This window comes from Platichthys flesus, chromosome 15 (genome assembly GCF_949316205.1).
Source record: "Platichthys flesus chromosome 15, fPlaFle2.1, whole genome shotgun sequence".
Lineage (NCBI taxonomy): Eukaryota > Metazoa > Chordata > Actinopteri > Pleuronectiformes > Pleuronectidae > Platichthys > Platichthys flesus.
The window spans coordinates 9,904,636-9,925,904 of NC_084959.1; the positions used below are offsets into that span (position 1 = coordinate 9,904,636).

At 42.0% G+C, this 21,269-nt stretch overlaps 1 protein-coding gene across 1 annotated transcript in view; it reads left to right on the forward strand.

Annotated features, from left to right (window-relative positions):
* Positions 1 to 21,269, forward strand: part of jade2 (jade family PHD finger 2) — a 162,369-nt gene that overhangs the window by 18,907 nt on the left and 122,193 nt on the right. Inside the window, exons 2-3 of the mRNA XM_062405859.1 lie at positions 2,915 to 2,978; positions 8,072 to 8,157. Coding sequence (XP_062261843.1) covers positions 2,915 to 2,978; positions 8,072 to 8,157 — 150 coding nt within the window. The remainder of the gene's footprint in view (positions 1 to 2,914; positions 2,979 to 8,071; positions 8,158 to 21,269) is intronic.

Consider the following 21,269-nt stretch of genomic DNA (forward strand, 5'->3'; position numbering starts at 1 on the left):
CTTTTTGACTCTAGCTGTTTCAGCGTCTTTACCTTTATGCTCCCATGATAGACCCTGACCCTCCTTTTCCCTATTTTCAGCGGCACTCTATATATTTTTGTTTACCAGGACAAGAGATTACACATTTCCTCAGGCTGCATTTTTTTCCATCCTTGCACTATTTTGCGTCCTTGATCTTTTTTTTTTTTTTTTTTTTTTTCTTTAATCCTATTCGGGGGCACTTTATTAGAAGTGTTTGCAAGAAAGATTAGTTCCACATTGAATCACAATACAGCATCGTGGCGATCATGATCACGGCAGTATGTCATTGCTCCTGGCTGTTTATTCAATCGTGTTATGATCAGGGTGTTCTTGTTTCCTTAAAGATATATCTAACGATTCCTGGAAATATCCCCAAATCAACTAGACCTATGTTGTATATTTTGATGACTTTTTCTCTCACCTTATCCAAAATGTTCCAAACTATGTTCAAACACAGAGAAATCCCCGGTTTTATTCAAGGTAACACAATGTTTCATTTTGGTCACTTTTTTAATTGCGTCGGACCCACGGCTTTGTAGGTGTTTGCTTTAACTCCTGGAGCATTTCATGATGGAAAAACACACATTGCTAACCTGTTAATCAGTCGGCTGTTTCTACATTCCACTTTATATTTCATTAGTTCATATGATTTCTTTCAGGTTAAGTCTGACTTTTAGAAGAGATGTTCTGATAACTTTATCCCCTTAATACCGATCCAGATAACTGAACTTTATATTCATTAGCCAATTCCAAGTACCAATCCAATAACAAATTGCAGTTTTATCTAGGAGAAGCTTTTATAGTGAGCTGGTAAGATATGGCATTGGATCTTCATGAGTAGAAAATTACAAACACTTCTGTGAAACAATACTGAGCTTATGTTTTATTGCAATTGGATAACATTATATTGCAATAATTATTGGAATTGGGTTTTTTCCCAGCCCTATGTGAAAATAGTTCTGCCCTCATGTGTCGGTCAGACCTCTGTTTCTGCATCTTTCTCACCACCCTGCTGCTTCTTTCTCATCTCAAATCCGTTTTGTCCCACATGTGCTTTCTAACAAGCCTTTTCTTGACAGTTCCTCTTTGGTTTATTTCCGACCTTTTTCCTTCTGACGCACTCCGTCCTCTTTCTCTGACGTTCCCTCTTTGTATCTCTGACTCCTTCTTGGACCGCTCTTTGCCCGTAACGTCTCCTTTTATTTATTCAGTCTCAACGTCCCTCGCTCACTGTCTCTCTCCCTTTCTGGAAACAAAATTGAATCAGACACTCTCTAGGTATCTATATGCTAAACAGATAAATTAGCAGCCGCTCCTCATCTGTGCTTCACACCTCTCGGGTCAGTTTCCCCCCTCTCTTCTCTCTGAAGTGATGCTCAACCTCCGCGGCAAAATTAGCTTTCTGCTGTGGTTACCTGTGACCCAAAGTGAAATTGTATTCTCTGAGCAACACTTCTAGAATGAACACATCACATCACGCCTCGTTGTCACATTTGGAAAATAGGTGTGATGCAAAGTTTAATTAAGTGCAAGTTAAACAAGAAGCAAGGGTTTGGGGGTTTTCCATGTGGCATTTAACTAACTTCAGAAACATTATCCTTTCAACTGGCATCACTTTTTATCCATCCTCCTAACTTCCTGATGCTCTTCAAGTATGTTGGTCCCTGATGGAGACTCATTCATAAAGATGTGGCAGTCGATTCAGTAGAAGCTTGACTGAGCTGTGTTATGTTTGCCTTCAGTGTTGCTCATCAAAATGCAAAGTGTGTAATTTTGAAGTCTCACAAATATATCTTACTGTGCCATTACACATTTGCAAAGCAGAGATTTAAATAACTCATTTTTTTACGTCCTTGTTTGCTTGCTAACAATCTTCTGCAGATCTTTCTGCTGATGCATTAAGGTGTTTCTCGGCATGCTATCTGATAAGAGGAAACATGGTGGAATTTCCCCGTCATATAATGTCCGAAAATAAGTGCATGAAAAGGTCACAGTGAAGTCAGGATATGATGTCACGCATGGTTGAAAATGCCTTTTTCCAGGTATCTTGAATGCATCCTGTATGTAGACATGACCAACTGCTTACCGTACATAGATCATATGGTGCGAATGACATCATGACTTCAAATAGTGCATTTTTGCATCCCTACACTGTATGACTGCAAGAAATATGACTACATTGCCATTGAAGTTATGCATTGCTCCATGAAACACCATTTAGATAAGCTCAGAATTAAATATGTCAGTATTTTTGTGAGTGAAAACTTTACAAGTCAGTGAATCCTGTACGGAAAACTTTGCACCGAGTTTACGCAATTTTAATTCTGTACAGATTAAACTGGATTGTAGAATAATCATTTTTGTCAGTTTTTCTCAGCATTAAAAGAATAAAGTCGCAAGTAAACAAAATTATGGCTATTAAAAAATATCCTCGCCCAAGACGTTGCTTTTTTTATATCCCTTTTCAGGGAAATAACTGAATACTGGTTGAGAGAAGCTGGAGTTTGATTCATTTTTCATCGGTTATAAAATGAAAAGAGAAGCAGCAACAGTATTGCAGCAGATGGATAAAAAAGGGGACATGCACAATAGCTCCCAGTGAATACAGCTCTAATGCCGGATGAGTTCACAGGCGTCTTGTACAAGGACTCCCACTGTATGTGAAGGAACAGAACAACTGTATCATTGTGAGCTTCCCGGCGAGTCTGAAGCGTTAATATGTAAAAGCGATCAAGTCAGTTTGTTCTGGCGGGCTGCCTGCTGGAGCCTCTGATAGATTGGTGCCATCAGCGCATTATTTCATTAACACTTGTGTTTTCATGGTGAACATCTTCTAACTCGTCATTTTTCTCTCCCTCTCTCTCTGTTGCCCCCTTTCCTCCCTCCCTGACAGATGGAGAGCGAGAAGAAGAGGAGGAAATACTCGACGAGCAGCAATGACTCTGACACCACAGACAGTAAGTTGGGGGGGGGGGGGGGGGGGTAGTGTGTGTGTGTGTGTGTGTGTGTGGTAGCGAGAGGGGGAAACTTGTAGGTGTCAGTAAAGTGAGTTCTCGTGCTGCTGCTGAACAGTGAACTCCCAGATTTTAGTCAACTCCCGCAGGGTATTTCTCATATTCATACTTTCTCCCTATAGACTTTCCACCAGTGAAACAGCCATTGTCTCCTCTGCTCATTAAGACTTCCCCTTCCTGAAAACAGCCACAGTATAAAAATGACTGTGCAGCCGTGGTCTGTCTCCGGTTTCTGTATGACTATGAAAATACGGCCAACAACACATAGAGTCTTTCTTATCAGTGGTGCTGCATGGGCACAGAATCTAGTTTTTTTAAATTCTAAAATCCAACAAACAGGTGGCGTGGAGTTGTGGCTTGTTTCTTGATGAAGAGTTTCTGTGAAATCACAACAGACGGTCTGTTTTCTTTGGATAAGACATTTAAAATGTGTGAGTTTGGCTGCATTTACTCTAGCTCTGTCGTGAAACATCGTCTCCACCTGTTGCTGTTGTTTGCTTGTTGAACATATTTATCATCTCCCCTTTGTTCAACTCTTATGTCATCGATAGAACTATTAGACCTATATATTTGTTAATGTTTCCATGCTGGTGACAGCCACTGCATGAAGGCATTGTAGTTTCCAGTTGTCCGTTCATCTGTCGTCCCATTCGTGCTAGCAAGATATCTCAAGAACGCCGATTTGAAAAAACAAAGACACGTTCAGTTGGAGTCATGGATGAACTTGATTAGAGTTTAGTGGTGAGAACATGGTTTTGGTCTTGTGAACACGTCATCTCAGGAGAACCATGAGGGAGTTTCCTTTAATTTGGTGCAAACGTTCACTTGGACTCAATGATGACCCGATTCGATTTCGGTATTGATATGTATCAGGATCATCCAAAGGGGATTTCATTACATCTGGTTAAAACATTTCCTTGAATCAGAATTTGAAGGTCAAAGATCAAAGTCACTGTGACCTCTCTACCCTTTTTTGCCTGTTATCTTCAGAAGGCTTCTTTCAAATTTTGCAAAAAAAATTCACTTAAACTCACGGGTAACTGATTCGATTTTAGTGGGCGTGGTGGCCTCACATTTCTTCAAATCTTCACCAGTTGTCACTTGGACTCAAAGATGAACTGATTAGATTTCAGTTGTCAAATGTCATGGTGATCTCATATGACTCTGGAAGCTAATTATATGTGGAATGGAACTGCACTGGTTGCTGGAGGAAGACAATCCCAGGGCAGTAATTCTAGTTTCCCATAAAATATCTTCAACTCTTACATTATTGATAAAACAATTAGACCTGCAGATTGATGTTATCACAATCAACTCAGTAAATCTTTAGGAGGATCACACTGTTATTCACTGCACTTGTTGAACTCCCCACGTTCAGATCTTGGCAGTCTCAGGCCCAGTCTCAGAGGGGAGTGCTTTATGAGCTGCTCATCGACACAGATTGAGGTTCCAAAATCAGTGAAATCAAAATATTTTAGGTGCTTTCCTTTGTAGCCTGCACTTAAAATGCTGACTCATAAACAGATATGAGATGACGGAGGGATCTGCAGATGTACCCACAGTCATGACCCGGACTCAAATAACCACTGAGCTCGACATTAAGTGCTACACCGCATGATGGTGGGGACATCTGGACGGTTTAACACAGTACCGTCACTGGCAGTGTCGGCTGGAAAAATCATCTGATAATAAACTGTCTTTAAACGGCAGAGTTACTACACAAGTGCTCTTGGCTCTCTAGAATGATTACTCTCCTCAAAACCAGGAAGATTTAGTCACTGAAGACAGCTAGCAGATTTGAATTCATTGTAAAAATCATACTGGCTTTTGGCAGCTCAACGTGACTAATATTTGGCATTTTGTGGCCTGCATTTTACAATATCACGCAAATATAATTCTTTGGCTGTTCCCATGACACTGTCAGGTCAGAATAGGCAGGAAATGAAATACATCAGTGAGATGGAAAACAAACTATTGAGTAGACTTCACTTAAAGTTAAAGTGTGGTTCTGTAAATTAAAGAACTACAGTGGCTTAATCTGCCTCTTTATTAGAGAGTCTTACATTTCTGCATTGAAATGTTTTTGCAGTGTTTTAATGAAGTATTTCCATCTGTTATTTTCTTTCTCTGGAATCTAATTCATTCAAAATGTTATTTTTTCAGGGTTAAATCCATTTCTCATATTAAAGCTGTTATGGTGTGGAATGTCTCAGCTGTTTTAGATATTATACGTTTTAACAGTCTCTTCAAGCCCCCCCTGTCCCAATAAAGCCCAGTCTGTTTTGATCACAGTCGGCAGCTCTCAGACCGTGTAGGAAATATTAGTCTCTCTCTCTCACTTTTTCTGACTTTGTTAGGTGACATGCCAGAGTCATGCCGGCATTATTCAAATACGCGGCATCATGAGGGCCAGGTCACACATATGCAAAGCGAATACAGCAGGTCAAAGTTCACCAGAGTTGAACTCTACACGATGCCACCCCGAGATTTGCCTCCCAAACAGGAAGCAAATGTTTTACTCACCTCCTCGCTTGCACAGATTGGATGTGAATGGGAGGCGAAGGTTTGCCAACGCCAACTCTTGCCTATGTGTGACCTCGCTCTGATGGTGTGGACTACTGATGAGGTGTTTCAGGAGATTCAGGAGCACTAGGAGCTCCTTTTGGGATTTTTAACTTTACAGGCCTTTTACTAACACAAAAAGCCATATAAGACAGAGTAAAGGAAATCGGGAAAAGCACAATTTCTCACTGACAGAGTAAAGGAAATCGGGAAAAGCACAATTTCTCACTTTAAAAGTAAATTTGATCTAGTTTAATTTAATTCAGTCTATTGCAGTGATGTAAACTAGAAATATAAGCACCTGTTTCACGCAGCAAGACCACCGGAGGTAGAAACAACCTTGCACAGGGTCACAGGTCTGCGTGTAAGAAGTATTTTACAACACTTTTAATGGCCGGTCTTTTCAGACCTGACTGAGCCACCCTGTGCTGAGGCCATACTGTCGGTCATGTAATTAGCTGTTAGCCGTTAGCTTCCCCTGGCCATTGCTGTGTGGGCCACGGCTGCATCTGTTGACTGGAGGTTATCAGGTTTCTAATTGAAGGATGCCCATGATAATTTTGGATGCTGTGCACCAAGCAGGGCTTTTAATTAACACAGGGCCGCAATGGTAACTTCCAACCCGTTTGGTTATCTGGCCACAGCGGTGGTGCAGCTGCCTCTCGTGGGGCGTGTGGATATAAAAAAAACACACACACATGATCACACACAAACGATGGGGTGCAGATGAATGAGTATACCCAAAAATGTCCTACAGATTAGCACACTGTAACACACGCACACGCACACAGCTTGTTGGCAGTGATTCTCCTGAGTCTCTGTGGTGTTTTCATGATGGCAGTGCAGAGCGCTGCTGTCTAACACGTCACTCCAAACTCTCCCATTGTTGAGCTTTACAAATTGAGATGTGTTTAAAAATGCCACCGCCACTCACACTGTTTCAGCATTTTTGATTTTGAGGTGTTTGTTATTGCACTGACGAGAGTCTGCAACACATCATCCCTCCTCAGTCTGCAAGGTGGTGCACTTTGGAGGCCACCATTTAGAATAGAGGATAGCTTTTTTCTCCCACAATCTATGGATATATTATATCGGCCTTTTAGCAGCTGAGTGGGAAATCATTTTAAATTGTTCCCCACTCATGGCTGTCAATTCATATTTCCTGTCGTGCTGTGGCAGTGAACCTGTGTGTTTATGTGTGTGTGTAGTGGTCAGTGTATAAAACCGTACAACAAATATAGTGGAGAATGAGTGATAGTGGGTGAACATTCATATCTAGCAAAATACATGTATGTGTTAGCAGCTCTATATACTCTGTGAATATGTATGTGTCGAATGCGGGAGTCAGTAATTGCGAAGACAAGCCTGACAGCAGCTCTGCCCTCGGCGCTGTTAGTTGTTCAGACGTCACAAGTAAAATTAGCGCGGTGGCAGTTCTCCTGTGGTGGCGAGGGAAATATGTTGAGTGGGAGGCCGCCCGCACGCGCACGCACACACTCATGGTTACAATGTGCTATATTACACAGTGTTGGCAAATTTGTTTTCCATTATGCCATTGTGATGTAATTTAATTACCAATGTGATGCAGTTTTAAAGGGGCGCCTCCTTCACAGTGCACAGATGGAATTGAGCTTTTGGCTTTATCTGCTGCAGAGGTTTTAAAATAAAATATAGAATGACAGCGTGAACGGTATCACGCACATTCGCCCTCTTCCCTCCATAGCAGCGTGGCCTCCGTTCATATACATGGGAACAGTAAGGGCCTCTGATTGAAGCGGTGGGTGGGATATTGGCGCCATTGTCAGTTTAATTGCTATTAAATTCTGTATTAATGAGGTTGTAAAGGACCACAGTGGAATAACTGCTTAACTAGAGGCTATTTACACTGCCATTACTTATAACACCCATTAATAGATCATCATCATTCTGCTGTCAATTAAATGTCCGACTTGGAGTGATTGTAATGCCACGGTTATTGTTTTTTGTTTTTTTTCTCCATTAATTCTCAAACCAAACCATGTGCTAATTAAAAGAACTTGAGCTTGATGACCAGCATTTTTGCTCCGTAATAATTTACCAAATCAAAGACAGAGGGTTCTTTTCATATTCATTCCACAAAACAGATTCCTCCAACGGGACAATAAAGTTTTCTTTTTGGTGAATTTGAGCGCTTGATGTGTAAAAGAAGTCTTGATCTCCAGCCAAAGCCCTGTTCTTCATTTTCCTCACTTCAAATCAGCATTTACACTCATGAATGCACATTCTTGACAAATTAAACACAGATTATGTTCTCTTTGTGCTCCGCTCCAGAAGATTTGAAACACTTTGTCCTGACAACTGTGTCACGAGCTTGCGGAAGAAAGGGTCACATTAGACTAATTTGTCACTGAACACAAGAGCGCTGGGTATACTGTAAAAAGATATTTGTTTATATAATTTGCAGTGATCATTGTGGTCTACTTTTATTGTTCCAGGTCAGGTGACCTCGTGGTCCAGGTCATCCAAGAATATGGGCACCAGCAGCACATGGGTTCGCCACCAGCACAAGAAACCATCAGAGGTAAGTTAGTGTGGCAGCTCGGGTCAGTGACCCAGGCAGATACACTGAGCCTAATGATACACAGCCTCTTGTTCGGCCATGACAGATCACCGTTTTGCTCCACTTCAGTTTGGCTGGTGACGGATATTTATTGGGGCTATTGATCAGATGCCAACATTTTCTCTGCTTGTTCAAGTTGCTGAAATATTCTGCATCTACTATGATCCTTGTTAATTAAATGAAGAAAGAGTGCAGCAGCTGATCTAAGGGAACTGTCACACCTTCCCTGTACTTTCCAGTTTAATATGTACCAAAATAACTGGTGTGAAAGGTGCCTTGGACCATCTGCCCAAAAGTTAGTCCCACCTAAAGAGGTGGTCTTGGTCCGGATCAGCCTGAATCATGGCTCGGGTTGTTTGCAGTATGACCGTTTTGGATACTTTGGACTTTCACACTAACTGCAGGATGTTGAAACTGCATCAAATAGTGACAAAGAAAACATATCTGAAGCCTTATTGGTCTCTCCAGAAGTTGAGTTATCCAGGCTGGCAGTATTTCTTCAAGTCTTCACCCCCGATGATATGATGTTTGAAGAAGTTGATGTTGGATGTTGATGTTTGGACGATGAAAACGTTCATTTGGTGCATTTAAACCATGCTGCGGTTGACAACACACTGACATCAGACACACACGCCTGCCTACAAACCATCAATGTCAAGTAAAGGTAGACGCAGCCCTCAGAGGTGATGACAACACAACGTACGTATGTCATACATCTTTAGTGCACTCCCTACATTGCAAAGTGAAACCAAAACTAACCAGATGAAATGTAAACCATGTAATTAAATCACAAACCTTGTCAGCACTTTAAGGTGTGAAAACCCTAAATCCCTAAGGGACTACGAGGTTGGAATAATACAATCATTTTAAAACATATGCAGTATTCCAGCCACTGCAGCTATATATCAGTGCTTGACTGTCCAATGTAAATACAGCCGTCTCCGTCACAGCAGCTAAATCAACCAGGCGCATGGACGGGACAGATTGGTTTGCTAAAATACCAGGTTAGAAAATCCATATGGTCATGACGAACGTTCCCAGGGGCTCTCAAATGACCACCCTGGGGAAGAAGCTGGCAGAACGCAGATGGAAAAACAGTGCGCCGTACCAGTTGTGGCGATGCCTTGCCTGCCACAATCACACATCCCTCACTCTGTCAGGGAAGTGGCTTCAAATCTGTTTAAGGACAACTTGCTGCTTTTGAAGCGTTCACTACGAAAACAACACGGAACAAATTACATCAAGTCTCAGAAATTAGCAGCGCTGATCAAAACAAATAAATGACAGGAGGTAACAGCCTCGAAAAACACTTCTCAAATTCTGAGGAGGTTTAATGAGACACTTTAAATAAAGATCTTTTTGCCATTTAGTGAGCAATTTGCTCTCACTTCTGCTTAGTCAAAAAGTCTCATAAGTGTAAGCCGTGCTCAATTGATTTGGTTTTATGTAACTTCTGAGAGGAGAATGAGTAAAGCGAAATGGCATGCGTGCCCCCGAACCACCCCGAAGTACAAGTCATCAGCGGAGCGTCTGTCATTCCTGTGCATTTGAAGCTTCCTCCCCCTCAGCTCCATCCACTTAACCACAGGCTGTTGGAAGATCCTGTCAGCAATCAGTCTCTCGGTAATTACTACTGTAGCTCTCCGCTCTGACCCGGGCCTCAGCTGAAAGAGCCAGGGGCCACGTTCCCTTTCATGAAGCGGACTCCTCTTCTCACTCCTCAGCGCCCCGCTCTTCTGTGAAGGATGATGTTTTTCTGCCTTTCTTGAAGCAGTGAGTGACGGGAAAGGTCGAGCTAAGAAAACAGGGCGAACGACATCTGACAGAGGTTTTTTAAGTCGAGTGCAGCTGCATTTGAACTGGTATCAGGAAAAAGCTTGAAGTCCATGAATAAACAAAGTTGGCTGCCATTTGTCTTGGTGCTCCCGAAGAGAAGTGACAGATCTTACAGCTCTCAGTTAATCCTCCGGGCTTTATTTTTAACTATAACTGGAGCATTGGTTCTGCAGGTTGGCAGCTTGGCTTAGTTTAGTTGTTCACTCGTTTAATAGTGTGGAGGCTTGTTGGCAGCGTTTGACCCACATTGTGAAGGCTCTAACAGGCGTGTTTGCATCTGTGACTGACCATGTGTGGAGGTGTGAAAGTTGGCAGGTTTTGAGGAACTCTCTCGACCTCTTTTTTTCATTCTTGACTCAACTAATTCTATTATCTTGTGTGTGTACACGATGTACTGGTGTGGAACGGTCCACACCAATGCATCTTAGATTTAAAGTGCACCCCTTTCGCTATGTTGATGTCAAACCACCACACAGTGTCCGAAGGCGCTGCTGCTCCTGTTCTAGTTTGAAGTTTGTGTTTTAGTGTGGACCATACGCTCTCGATCCAGACGTGACTGCTCTCCATAAGTGAGGCGTCGGTGGAACGGAGATCTTTTCAGATGCCGTTTTTAAAGTATTAAATTAAATTAAATTGTCCCTTATTTCTTTTCCTTCAATTTGTTTTACTGAGCCGACAAAGTAATGGAAAATACAGACACTTAGGCCCTGGGCAACAGAAAGAGAGACATGTTTAAGCACTTTTAACCCCATGTGTAGTTAAGACTCTTGATGTATTTGTATGTTAATGAGTAACTGCTCGTATTCCTTAAGGGCTACTCATCGTCTGTCAACATGTTGTAGAAGTGAACCAGAAACTGTCCTTCTGCCAGAATACCAGTTAAATCAAAAAACGAATAGAATGCGTGTCAGCACTTCATCCAGAGGTGTTGCTAAGTGTCGTCAGTGTGTGAGGTGTCCTGAGGCAACTTGTAAGATTTACAGGACAAAAGGCCATGATTAAATTTCACCCTCGTTTTTACTAACAGTCCTTAGAGGGAGCTGACATGTTTGTGGAGTCTTAGTTTGACCTGACCGATTTGAAAAACTGGGTTTTCTTTAAATATAAGCGGTAGATAAATTCGATAGATAAGATTGATCAGAGAAACAATGACCAATGTGATATGTCATCATTTACATTTGGCATTCTGTGTTGAACTAGTTCAACAGCAAGAATATAAGTCCACAGGCTTCATTGGTTGATGCTTATCAGTGCCCTGTCAAAATTTCAACAGGTTTTCAACTGGACTGATGGTGTGGTTTGCAGGTTTTTCATACACACTCACACATGAATCATGAATTCAGCCTGGTTGCATTGAAATTCATGGCAGATCTTGTAGAGTAGTAGAAACAGAGTTTACAGATTTGGACACCGGCAGCCAAACATCACTGAAAGTCAAAATTGGAAACAGAAACCAAAGAAAAGTCAAAAAGAACATTTAACACCGTAAAGAAAGCATCATGATTGAAGAGTGGGTCACAAGTTTATGGGATGACACTCGCCCCTTGCTAAATGGAGGTGTGGCAAGTGGTAAACACTGTGGACTTGTAATGACAATGTAGCTCTCTTCTAAAAATGTGGCGTCTCTACTTGAGTCTTTCACTGCAGCTCTGACTTTTCTTAGAAGTGGTTTAAAGGGCTTGACTTGGCGGAGGAAGGACATGGTCAAATGCTTCCTTTTTAGTAATGCTGCTTTTATCTCATTCTAGAGGAGAACAGAGATTTGGAGTTAAAAAAAAAATTGTACTCAAACAGGAAGTCGTTGTGACACACAGTGCACAAACATACAGCTCATATTTGGTCTTGTGGTAGATGAGTCTATGGGCAGCAGTTAAGAACCAACAGAATGACAGGAAACGAAACAATGAAGAACCAAAGTGAATGCAAAGTCATGGACAGTAAGTGCATTAACTGCGTCACCACCGGAGAAACCGAAGGCCGACTCAAGACAACTGTCGAGAAACTTAGCATTGTTTGAAACTGGCCTTTTTCCCTGAGCCACTGATGACACCATTTGAAAACCGAGACATTAAGAGCAAAAGTAATTGCTTTTGCCTTGGAAACTAAAAAAAAAGCACATTTCTCAAAGTTTATTTAGTTCATTTCAATTACATGATCTTTTTTTTTTTATGTTCAAGCTCTCTTCTCCTTCCTTCCTTCATGTTTTTTTTCTGCTTCAGGCTAAGAAATAAAGTTTTTATTGACCTTTTTAATGGTGTTTAATCAAGGCAGGCATGTTGCAAAGTCTGAATCTTCCGATTTATGGTGGATCGTATTTGTTTGCTGAAATCCCTTAAATAGAACCCACACTGACATGAAATGATATCGGTAGTCACTAGTTTAAGGCATCTTGCAGTCCTAATCATTTCAGTGCTGTTGTTGAAAAACACAAGTATCTTGATAAGCGAAGATCTTCATTGTGATGAAGCATAGAGGAAGTCGGTGAAGAAGTGTTATTGGGAGCATCTCACAATGCACCATGGGAGGAAGGAAGTGGTATTGACGGCTGTTGCCAAAGAAGATGATAGCGGAGCAGGTGTGAAACATTCTCTGTAGAATCATTGTGTACTCATGCATATTATACAGTATAAGAGAATGTAAGTGTGTGTGTGTGTGTGTGTGTGTGTGTGTGTGTGTGTGTGTGTGTGTGTGTGTGTGTGTGTGTGTGTGTGTGTGTGTGTGTGTGTGTGTGTGTGTGTGTGTGTGTGTGTGTGTGTGTGTGTGTGTGTGTGTGTGTGAAGGTGCAAGTCAAGTGTGCATGTGGTGTGTTAAGAGAGATGCAGCTGCAGGGCCTGCAGAAGTAAACCAGAAACCTACCAAAAAACAACGGAATTTGTATGTTGTGTTGATTTACTATACAGCTTTGGCTCAGTAGAAGCGAGTTGTGTAGTTATTGTCTATATCAGAACAGCTGTGGAGGGTATGATCCCCTTTGTATCATAGCCACATAAACACAGGTGTCTTTGTGTATTATTTTAAGCTGCGTTGTGTGTTTATCTGACCAATAGAGCGTAAATCTTGTTCTGTGTTTACTTGCATTCGTGTTAATGCCTCATTGTTTTAGACATTGAACTCCAAAAGTTTGATTGGTCCTTTGATTTAAATGTACACCTGTCAGCAATTTAGATACGTTTGAATTTAGGATGATGCAAAAACTCCATAGCTGATTTTCTTCAATCTGACACAGTTACAACATGTGCTTGAGGAGAGGTCAGTGGGTTTAACTCTGGATGCAATCGGTGGCTATCAATAATTGTTAGTAATCTGTTGAGGGTGGAGTTGATTTAAAAGAAAGTAAGCCTGTTTACTGTCGGTTTCAAGGTTTCCCAGAATTCAGCGGCAAACTTGAGAACAGCAGCCAAATGATGGAAGTTCTGTTGACTGGCCCCCCGATCGTCTTCTGCCTTGTTGCTCGCAGTTGTCAGAGGAATATATTGCAATCAAATTAAGACAGTGGAAAATTTCCTCGGGGCATTGGTAAATTCCATGAACCATTCTCAAGTGGTTTTTAACAACTTTTATGTGAAGCTGAGAATCATTGTTCCCAGGCAGCTGCTTTTTCATCCAGATGTGCAGATGTTATCGGTGGATCACTGTCAAAGTGACGATACCCTCTGCTCTGTGGAAACGTGGTTTGGTTAGTGCCAGCGTCCATGAAAAAAGTTTCAAGTTCTCATCCTCTGGCATAGTGTTGTACTTGCAAGACTGTGTGTGTTTGTGTGTGTGTGTGTCCTATCAGACTAGCAGCTGCTGTAGCTCATTAGGGTGTGCTAGAAACAGCTGTGAAACTCCATGGCAACTAGATGCAAACATCTAGATAAGCGTGCACACACACACACACACACACAAAGTCACACAATCACAAGGAGCAAACCAACAATTTTTTATTAAACTGTCAGTATTGCTCCTCTTGCTCACCTGCCAGGTGCTCAGATCTGAGCAGAAAAAGCCAAACAAAAAGATGCTTTGTGAAGCTCATTGAAAACAGGATATTGTAGCAAAGGGATGATGAGAATATGGTTTCGGGAGCAGTGATGGCAGGGACCGATGTCTGCAAGTGGTTAACAGATGAATGGAGAATTACAGAAACGGGTGGAGCGCATCAATACAGATGGATGAAGAAGTGAGAATACATAGATGGAAGAATAAATGATGATTAAATTAATATAAACAGAGGGTGGAAGAAACAGTGAATTAATAAATGGACAGTAAATACTAGAGTTTAGGTGATGGTGTCCTTGCTCTTTTAGATTTGAGTAGTTTTATGAACATGTGGCCTTTGTTTGACACATTTGTCCTTAAACTAAGAATCAAGCTCACGTGTGGTTCCACCTCAAAGAACAACCAAACCAAAGCAGCTTGTAGCTTCCTCATCACCTAACGCTCTTTGTCCTGTGTTGAGAAATAGCTGAACATACCTCCGCCAAGGCTAACGCCCATCGGCCATATTAAGGAAATTGAAAAAACAAATTCCCGGATCTGCCAGTTAATCTGAGTTGGCTCCAAAATTGTATACAGATTTCCTTGGTTCATGACCCATCCTCCACAAGTTGTATAGTTTTGAATAATCAGCCAATAAAAACATACCACCCTTGACGGTGGTTATAACCCGATTTCAAATGAATCCAGATCACACATTTCCAACTGGACCCTGCGTTGCCAGTTTGACATGAAACAGCTTCTTTGTTCTCTTAACATATCAGTGATTTCTGCTCTTTAACTTAATAAAATCATTGTTTTGCCCTTTAATTACTTCACGGTCCAGTGCTCCTGCAGAGCAGGCTCACCTTGTTCACCTGTGAATGGATTCCACTGATGGTCACACTATCATATATTCATGTTCTATGTAGGAAAGAGATGTTTTACACATCTGACCTGAGGTGAAAAAACACTTTGGACTAAGTTTTTCGTCCTTTTATTAAAACATATGAAACTAGGAAAAAAACTATTGAAAGTAGTTAAATGTTCATGGATGATGTAAGTTAGTTGTGGCCTAAATCGTAAAAGAGTTTTACTTGTCATCCTCTGTCTATGAGCTCTCTGACGTTTGTGGTCGACTCACTGGTCGGAAAACTTCCTGGGAAAAAATAAACAATAATCAAATGTCGCCTGCGTGCGTGTGTGTTTTGTCTGCAGAGGGAAATTAATATTTGCGCACCCATGAGCATTTATTTTTCCTTCCTGTCTGCGTGTATCCTTGGTCTTCATCGACTGTGTGTTTGTTTTCTGGTTACTCATCACCTGTGTGTGAGTTTATGTATGTCAGTGTTTGTCTTGTATGGGTAAATTGGCCATATTTCCACATTTGCACATTTCCACATACTGTACTTGCAGTGATGTGTGACTGGTTCATGGCTGCACATTAAAGCGTTGGATACTGTACCTTGTGGGCTGGAGAAATCCACAGGAGAAATGGAGATGGCAGGCGAGTGGTGCATGTGAGAAATAAATTGAAAAAGACTTAAATGGATTTTGGATTTTTTATGGATAGATTTTTTCGGGAGGGGGGGGAAGAGCATCGCAGCCTGTGACTGAAATGAAAACAGTGAAATCATCAGGAAAGGACGCTGCTTATTGAGGGACACCAAAATGTAAAGCTCTGGAATATTAGAACAGTTGCACAGAAACATTTTCCACATTCAATTTTTTTGCTCTTGTTTTTTTTGCTGTGCTTCAGAGTGGTTGTTTCAACTGTGCAGGTTTAAGTATCTGTGCTGTTCAAAGTGTTTGTGTGTCATTATCACTTCCTAAACACAGTAAACTCTGCATGCCTCTTCTGAGCGACACACACACACACACACACACACACACACACACACACACACACACACACACACACTGACTAACAGTTTTCAAAGACAGTGGCAAATCGAGAAGTCCTGAGGCGGCGTGCAACACATGGCTTTGATGAAAGATTACGTTGGACCTCTTGGATATGATTTCCTTCACATTAAAGTCACGTCTCCATACAACCACAATGTACGACAGAGTACTGGAGTCACTTAGAGGGAAAAGAATCTGACATTTCGACAATAAAGTTGCAATAAGTGGTTAGTTTAGGCTGTGTGTCATTCTAGAGGGGGAATATCAGAAGTCCAGTTGCCTCTGTTAAAATAAGGAACATCGAGCAGCTAATACTTTAGCATAGGTTTCATAAGTGATAAGAACATATTTCATAAGATAATACTTTTGACAAGTATTTGGACAGAAAAGATTGTGCAAGACACGTTTGGTAGTAAGGAAATGTTTGTCAGTGGTCGGCTGCAAAGACACAGACTGTTAATCAAACGTCACAAAGCCTCTCTCTGGACCATGAACACTGACACTCAGCAGTGAAAGTCAGAAAAGCCTTGATAGATGAGTTGTTCTGTGTTTCAAGGGATTTCTTTGAATGTGATGAATCACTAACTGTAGTAGGAGCAGGTGAGACAGGCTGAGAGATGACAACAGAGAAGTAGCGTGTTGAAAACGACTGAGCATCACAGACTGATGATCTTTCACTGCAAGAGCAAGTTGGTGTGTTATTATAAGACTGCAGACCAACACCTGTCGCCATCTTCAACCGTTTCTCAACATGAACTCCAGGGAATATACAGAGAATTGGGTGTGGACATTTTTTGGAGTTGTTCTTTCACATATGAAGAACTCAGCAGGATATTTTCATAGACCGACACGATCCCAACAACAAGGAAGTGTTGGGATCATTCAGCCGAGGGGGTGGCGCCTGTGTAAATTATGCAGGAGGCAGGAATTGACATATAAATTCCACATTTTTCTTGACAACCCTTACCACCAAAAAGTCTTTTGATATATTTGTTTTTCCAAGTTGACACTTTGTCGGCTTTGTTCAACTTTTCATTCTGAGATATTTGTATTGTTCCAGTTTCGTGTGTTAGAAATACCTCGGCTTGCCATCTCGCTCACTGTGAATTTTCCTGCTGTATTCTCACGCTCACCGTGACACGATATGCACGGTATTCACTCGGGGTTGTTAGGACAATATCAAGAAAATGTGTGGAGCAGATCAGCGCAGGTCTGAAAGCAGCTGTAGTGTTTAGTTTGGGCTTGACACAGCACCTGGTGTTTGGAACATCAGAGCAATTTAGGAGAGTGAAAGGAGAGTAAATAAAAAATGACCGAAAATATAGTTGTATGGGGCAGAAACCCCCCGAGCTGCAGATCAGACAGTTTGATTTGACAGCGGTCAGACTTTTGACCGCTGTATTCCATCTTTTTTGATGGTTTCTTCTTGAAATGTCTTCTTGATGTAAAGCTGCTGAGCATCTGAACCTGCACTGACAGACAGGCCCTCCCCTTAGTCAACTTCCCTGTTCCCTACTAGTCGATCCTGCAGATGAAAAGCACGACAACCGACTCCAGTCGCAGCAGACGCAGACAGGGCGGAGCGGAGCGGCATTAATCATGTAGTTGTTTGGGTTGTTTATGTTTTTTTTTCTTCAGCCACGCATCTCAAAAACTGGGTTAAATCTCTCCACAGCCTCTGCTTGCCATTTTACCAGATCGTGCGCCGGAGCCTGCCACACGCAAGAATGATATTTGCATCAGCCTCTGTGGGGGGGGGGCGGGGGTTGGCTTATCCCTCTTGTGTCTTATGTCTCCTTCACTCTTTCTTGTCAGTGACCCAGTTTTTTAACAGTCATTTATTGATGGGGGGTTTTCTGAGCATGTTTGCCCTCTCTCGGAAACATCTCAGCTCAAATTCCCGGTTTTACACACACTCACACCTGGGAATTGCCGAGTCAAAGCCCAGCATCTATTGAGCAGGTCTTCTGGAGCCGTCTGGGCGCTACATGCCTCATGTTCAATCCGGTTGTCTGTGTTATTGTACTGAAATGTGGGTGGTGGGTGTTTGTCAACGTTACACCTCTTAGTATCTGAAATCCTCGCTCTTCAACCATCTGTTACATGATTGAGCATGTGCAAGCTGCCCAGTACGGTGGCCATCTTTCATGCTAGACATATTTAATAGCTTCACTGATGTAGATTAGAGATTAAATGCCTTGCTCAAGGACATTTGAGGAGAAGTGCTCTTCCCTGACAGCCTGTAGCTCAAAATCCAACTTCCTTATCAACCTCTAAGATACTTTATGTCCTGAATATCGCTACCTGAATCAAATTTGTAGATTAACTACACGGCCAATCATATCTGCCTTTTATTTTTTTCTTTGACATTCTTCTGTCTAACTCTGACTCACCTCTTTGACTGTGAACACGAACCAAGGGCACGAGTTCGAGCTTGCCAGAGTCCAAAAATCACATCTGCTCAAACGGAGGAGCACAGTCAGTCAGTCAAAGCCTTATTGAATCGGGAACAAAGCTTAATTGCGTGACCTTTGAGTGGAGCCTTGGCACTCGGCCTGCCCTTGGCGTGGAGGGGAGCGCCACCGCTTTCCACGCATCATTCAGGCCATGGCTTGTGATGAGGAGCTGGCGTTCAGGGAACTCTCAAAAGGACCTTTTCACTGTCTCGTCTCACGCTAATGAGGGGCATAAATTGTCGGCTGAGTGCCTTTTCAGAGAGCGGCAGAATGAAGCTAAGCTAATAGCTACGGATGTGAACGTTTCAGCTCTAAGCGAGGAGAGGGGACCGTCGGAAAGAGCAAGAGGAAATCCTTTTCACGTTCCTATCAAATCCTTTGTGTTGTTTGAAAAGTGGCGAGCGGGTAGAGGCTGTCAGTGCGAGCGATTCACTTTGGCGTCACATAATGTTTCCGCATAATAACGGCGACTCCCTCCGCTGTCGCCTTTATGCCTCTCTCGCTCTCATCCGTCCCGAGCTGAAGCCGGGGTGAAGTGAGCGCACTGAAAGGTTTCTTCAGGCCTCTGCTCTTGTTGCCCTGCATGGTGTCTGTTCTGCAGCGCTCACACAAAGAACAAGCTGCCATAAGAACGATGTTTGACGCCATAAATGGGCAGAATGGAGTGAAAAAGAAAAAAGTCTGAATTGCACTTCAGGCCCCAGCGCTAAAATCACAGGTGGGTTGTCAAAGAGTTTGCATCGTTATAACCATTTTGGCACAGATTTTCATTTTTTTGATTCCATTTGATTCCATCTGTTTTTGGGAAATTTGAGAAGCATAGTTTTTAATTCATTGCACCTAAACTTTTTAAAGTATTGTTTATTTGATTTTAGCTACATGGATACTTCTTTTAGGGCAGCTATATTTATAAGTCTTTGTCCCGGGGCAACGAACAGTAGAAGTAGATGTTTCAATGAACTTGAGTACAGGTAGAAATTTGCGAGTTTTGAAAATGCCATAGATATTTACTGCCAGACTACCTCAGGTATGTGCTAATCCCATCTTGTTTATGTTCTCTGGGCAGTTCCTTGGCAGGCGGGACAGTTTCTCTGCTAGAAACTAGAATCAAACATTTCTTCCTTCGTCTTTTCTTTTGTTTTGCATCTTTTTCTGAGAGAGACAATATTGAGGGGAAATATGATCTCTTAAAGGCCTCTCCTGGAAGAACATCAGTAAAAGATGCCAGCCAGTTACATTTGCTCTTGCGTTTCTTCTCTCTCCATCATCCCTTCTTCTTTCAGCTTCCGAACTTGCCCTCCTTTTTTCATTCACATCCTGTCTTTATCTCTTGTCTGCCCCCCTCTTCTCTCAAACGGTACATTTTGAGAGGTGTCAGACAAGCCAAATGTTTTCTCTTCCACCCGTCTTTTCGTCCTATTCAATGCTGCTTGTCCGTTAAAAATGCTGCCTGTCTATTCCCATTTCTTGCACTCACCGCTCCTCCCTCGCTCCTCCTCTCTGTCCAGCTGTTTGAGGAGAGAAATAAATGGGAGAGAGGAGGCAATTTTTCAGATGCCTGTTGAAAAACATGGCTGCTGCAGTTGTTGAAAAGAAACACAAAGAAGATGGAAAAGTTCAGTGTTGTGAATCAGAAGTGAGTGTAACAGAAAGATAGATATCTCCCTAATAACCTTCTCATACTTCCACACTTAGTACTTATTTTTGTAAAGCATATATTGTGTTTTTCCTAATGTGTTCTTAGACCGTCGTGGTGATATCAATACTTTAGTAGCCAGTAGTTGGAACAGGGAAGAGTCATCCATCCTTCCTTCCATCCGTCCAGCAATTCATTATTTCATTAATTTATTCATCGTGCTTCGATTATCTGGGCTTGAGTCCCGGAGGTATTTGGCCAAGTAGGATTGTTGCAGACGTCCCTCTCACCAACCACACTTTAAAGTTCTTCATTTTGGATCATAAAGGGCTCCCAGGCCTTCAAGGGCTTTAAAATATTTTTTTATGGAATACAAATAGGTAGAATAAAGCCTTAACCACAGCGCAACGAGAACACCTGCAATTGCACGATGTATCTTTGGTGTGTTGTGCAGGAATATTTGAGACATGCTCTTTAGTAAACGTTGATAAATTTAACAGCTAGCTTAAAGAAAAGGCTAGCTCAGTATTCTCACATTTGTTCATCATCTTAGAGATGGCAAAGACACCAAAAAGTACTTTGCTGGAGGAATCGAAGAACAGGAAAATAGAAGGTGGCTATCTCCAGATGAATCACTTCATCTGGCAAAGGGACGTCTGTAGAGGATGGTAAAAACTTATAAGATCTTTAGTCATCTTCTTAAGATCCTAGGAAACAATATGTGGATCATGACATAAACAGCCAGACTAGTTTATGTTGTTGAGATCAACAAGTTTGTACAAGTTGGGCAGATTTTTCTCTATAAGAGCCAGACGGACATTAAGGATTGTTTGGCCTTGGAGGAGGTATGCAATCTACTGAGAATCTTTCTGGTTAATCTTTCTGGTTGAGTTCATCCTTGTGAAAAAGAGCCCCCATGAATACAATACTGGAGGAAGGTCATGTATCACACCAGGTGGGCTACGTGTGCATGTGACGTAGGGTCAAAGTTGTAGTTTTAACTTGTAGTTTTAACAAAGGCTTTGAGGCTGTTAGACTCTCTGTGCATGTTAGAGAAGGTGTGTTGGAGTGTGGTGGTGTGTGTTTCTGTTGAAATCACTGAGTCACTGTAATAACACTGAGCTCTCCCGTCGCTCTCTGTCTAACACACACACACACACACACATACACACACACTTGCTCTCTCTCTCTCTCATTCAGTCGTTCTCCCATCAACCCCTTTCCAGCTCCGTCTTTCTCTCACTCTTAATCACCCACTCAGCACACACACACACAACCACACA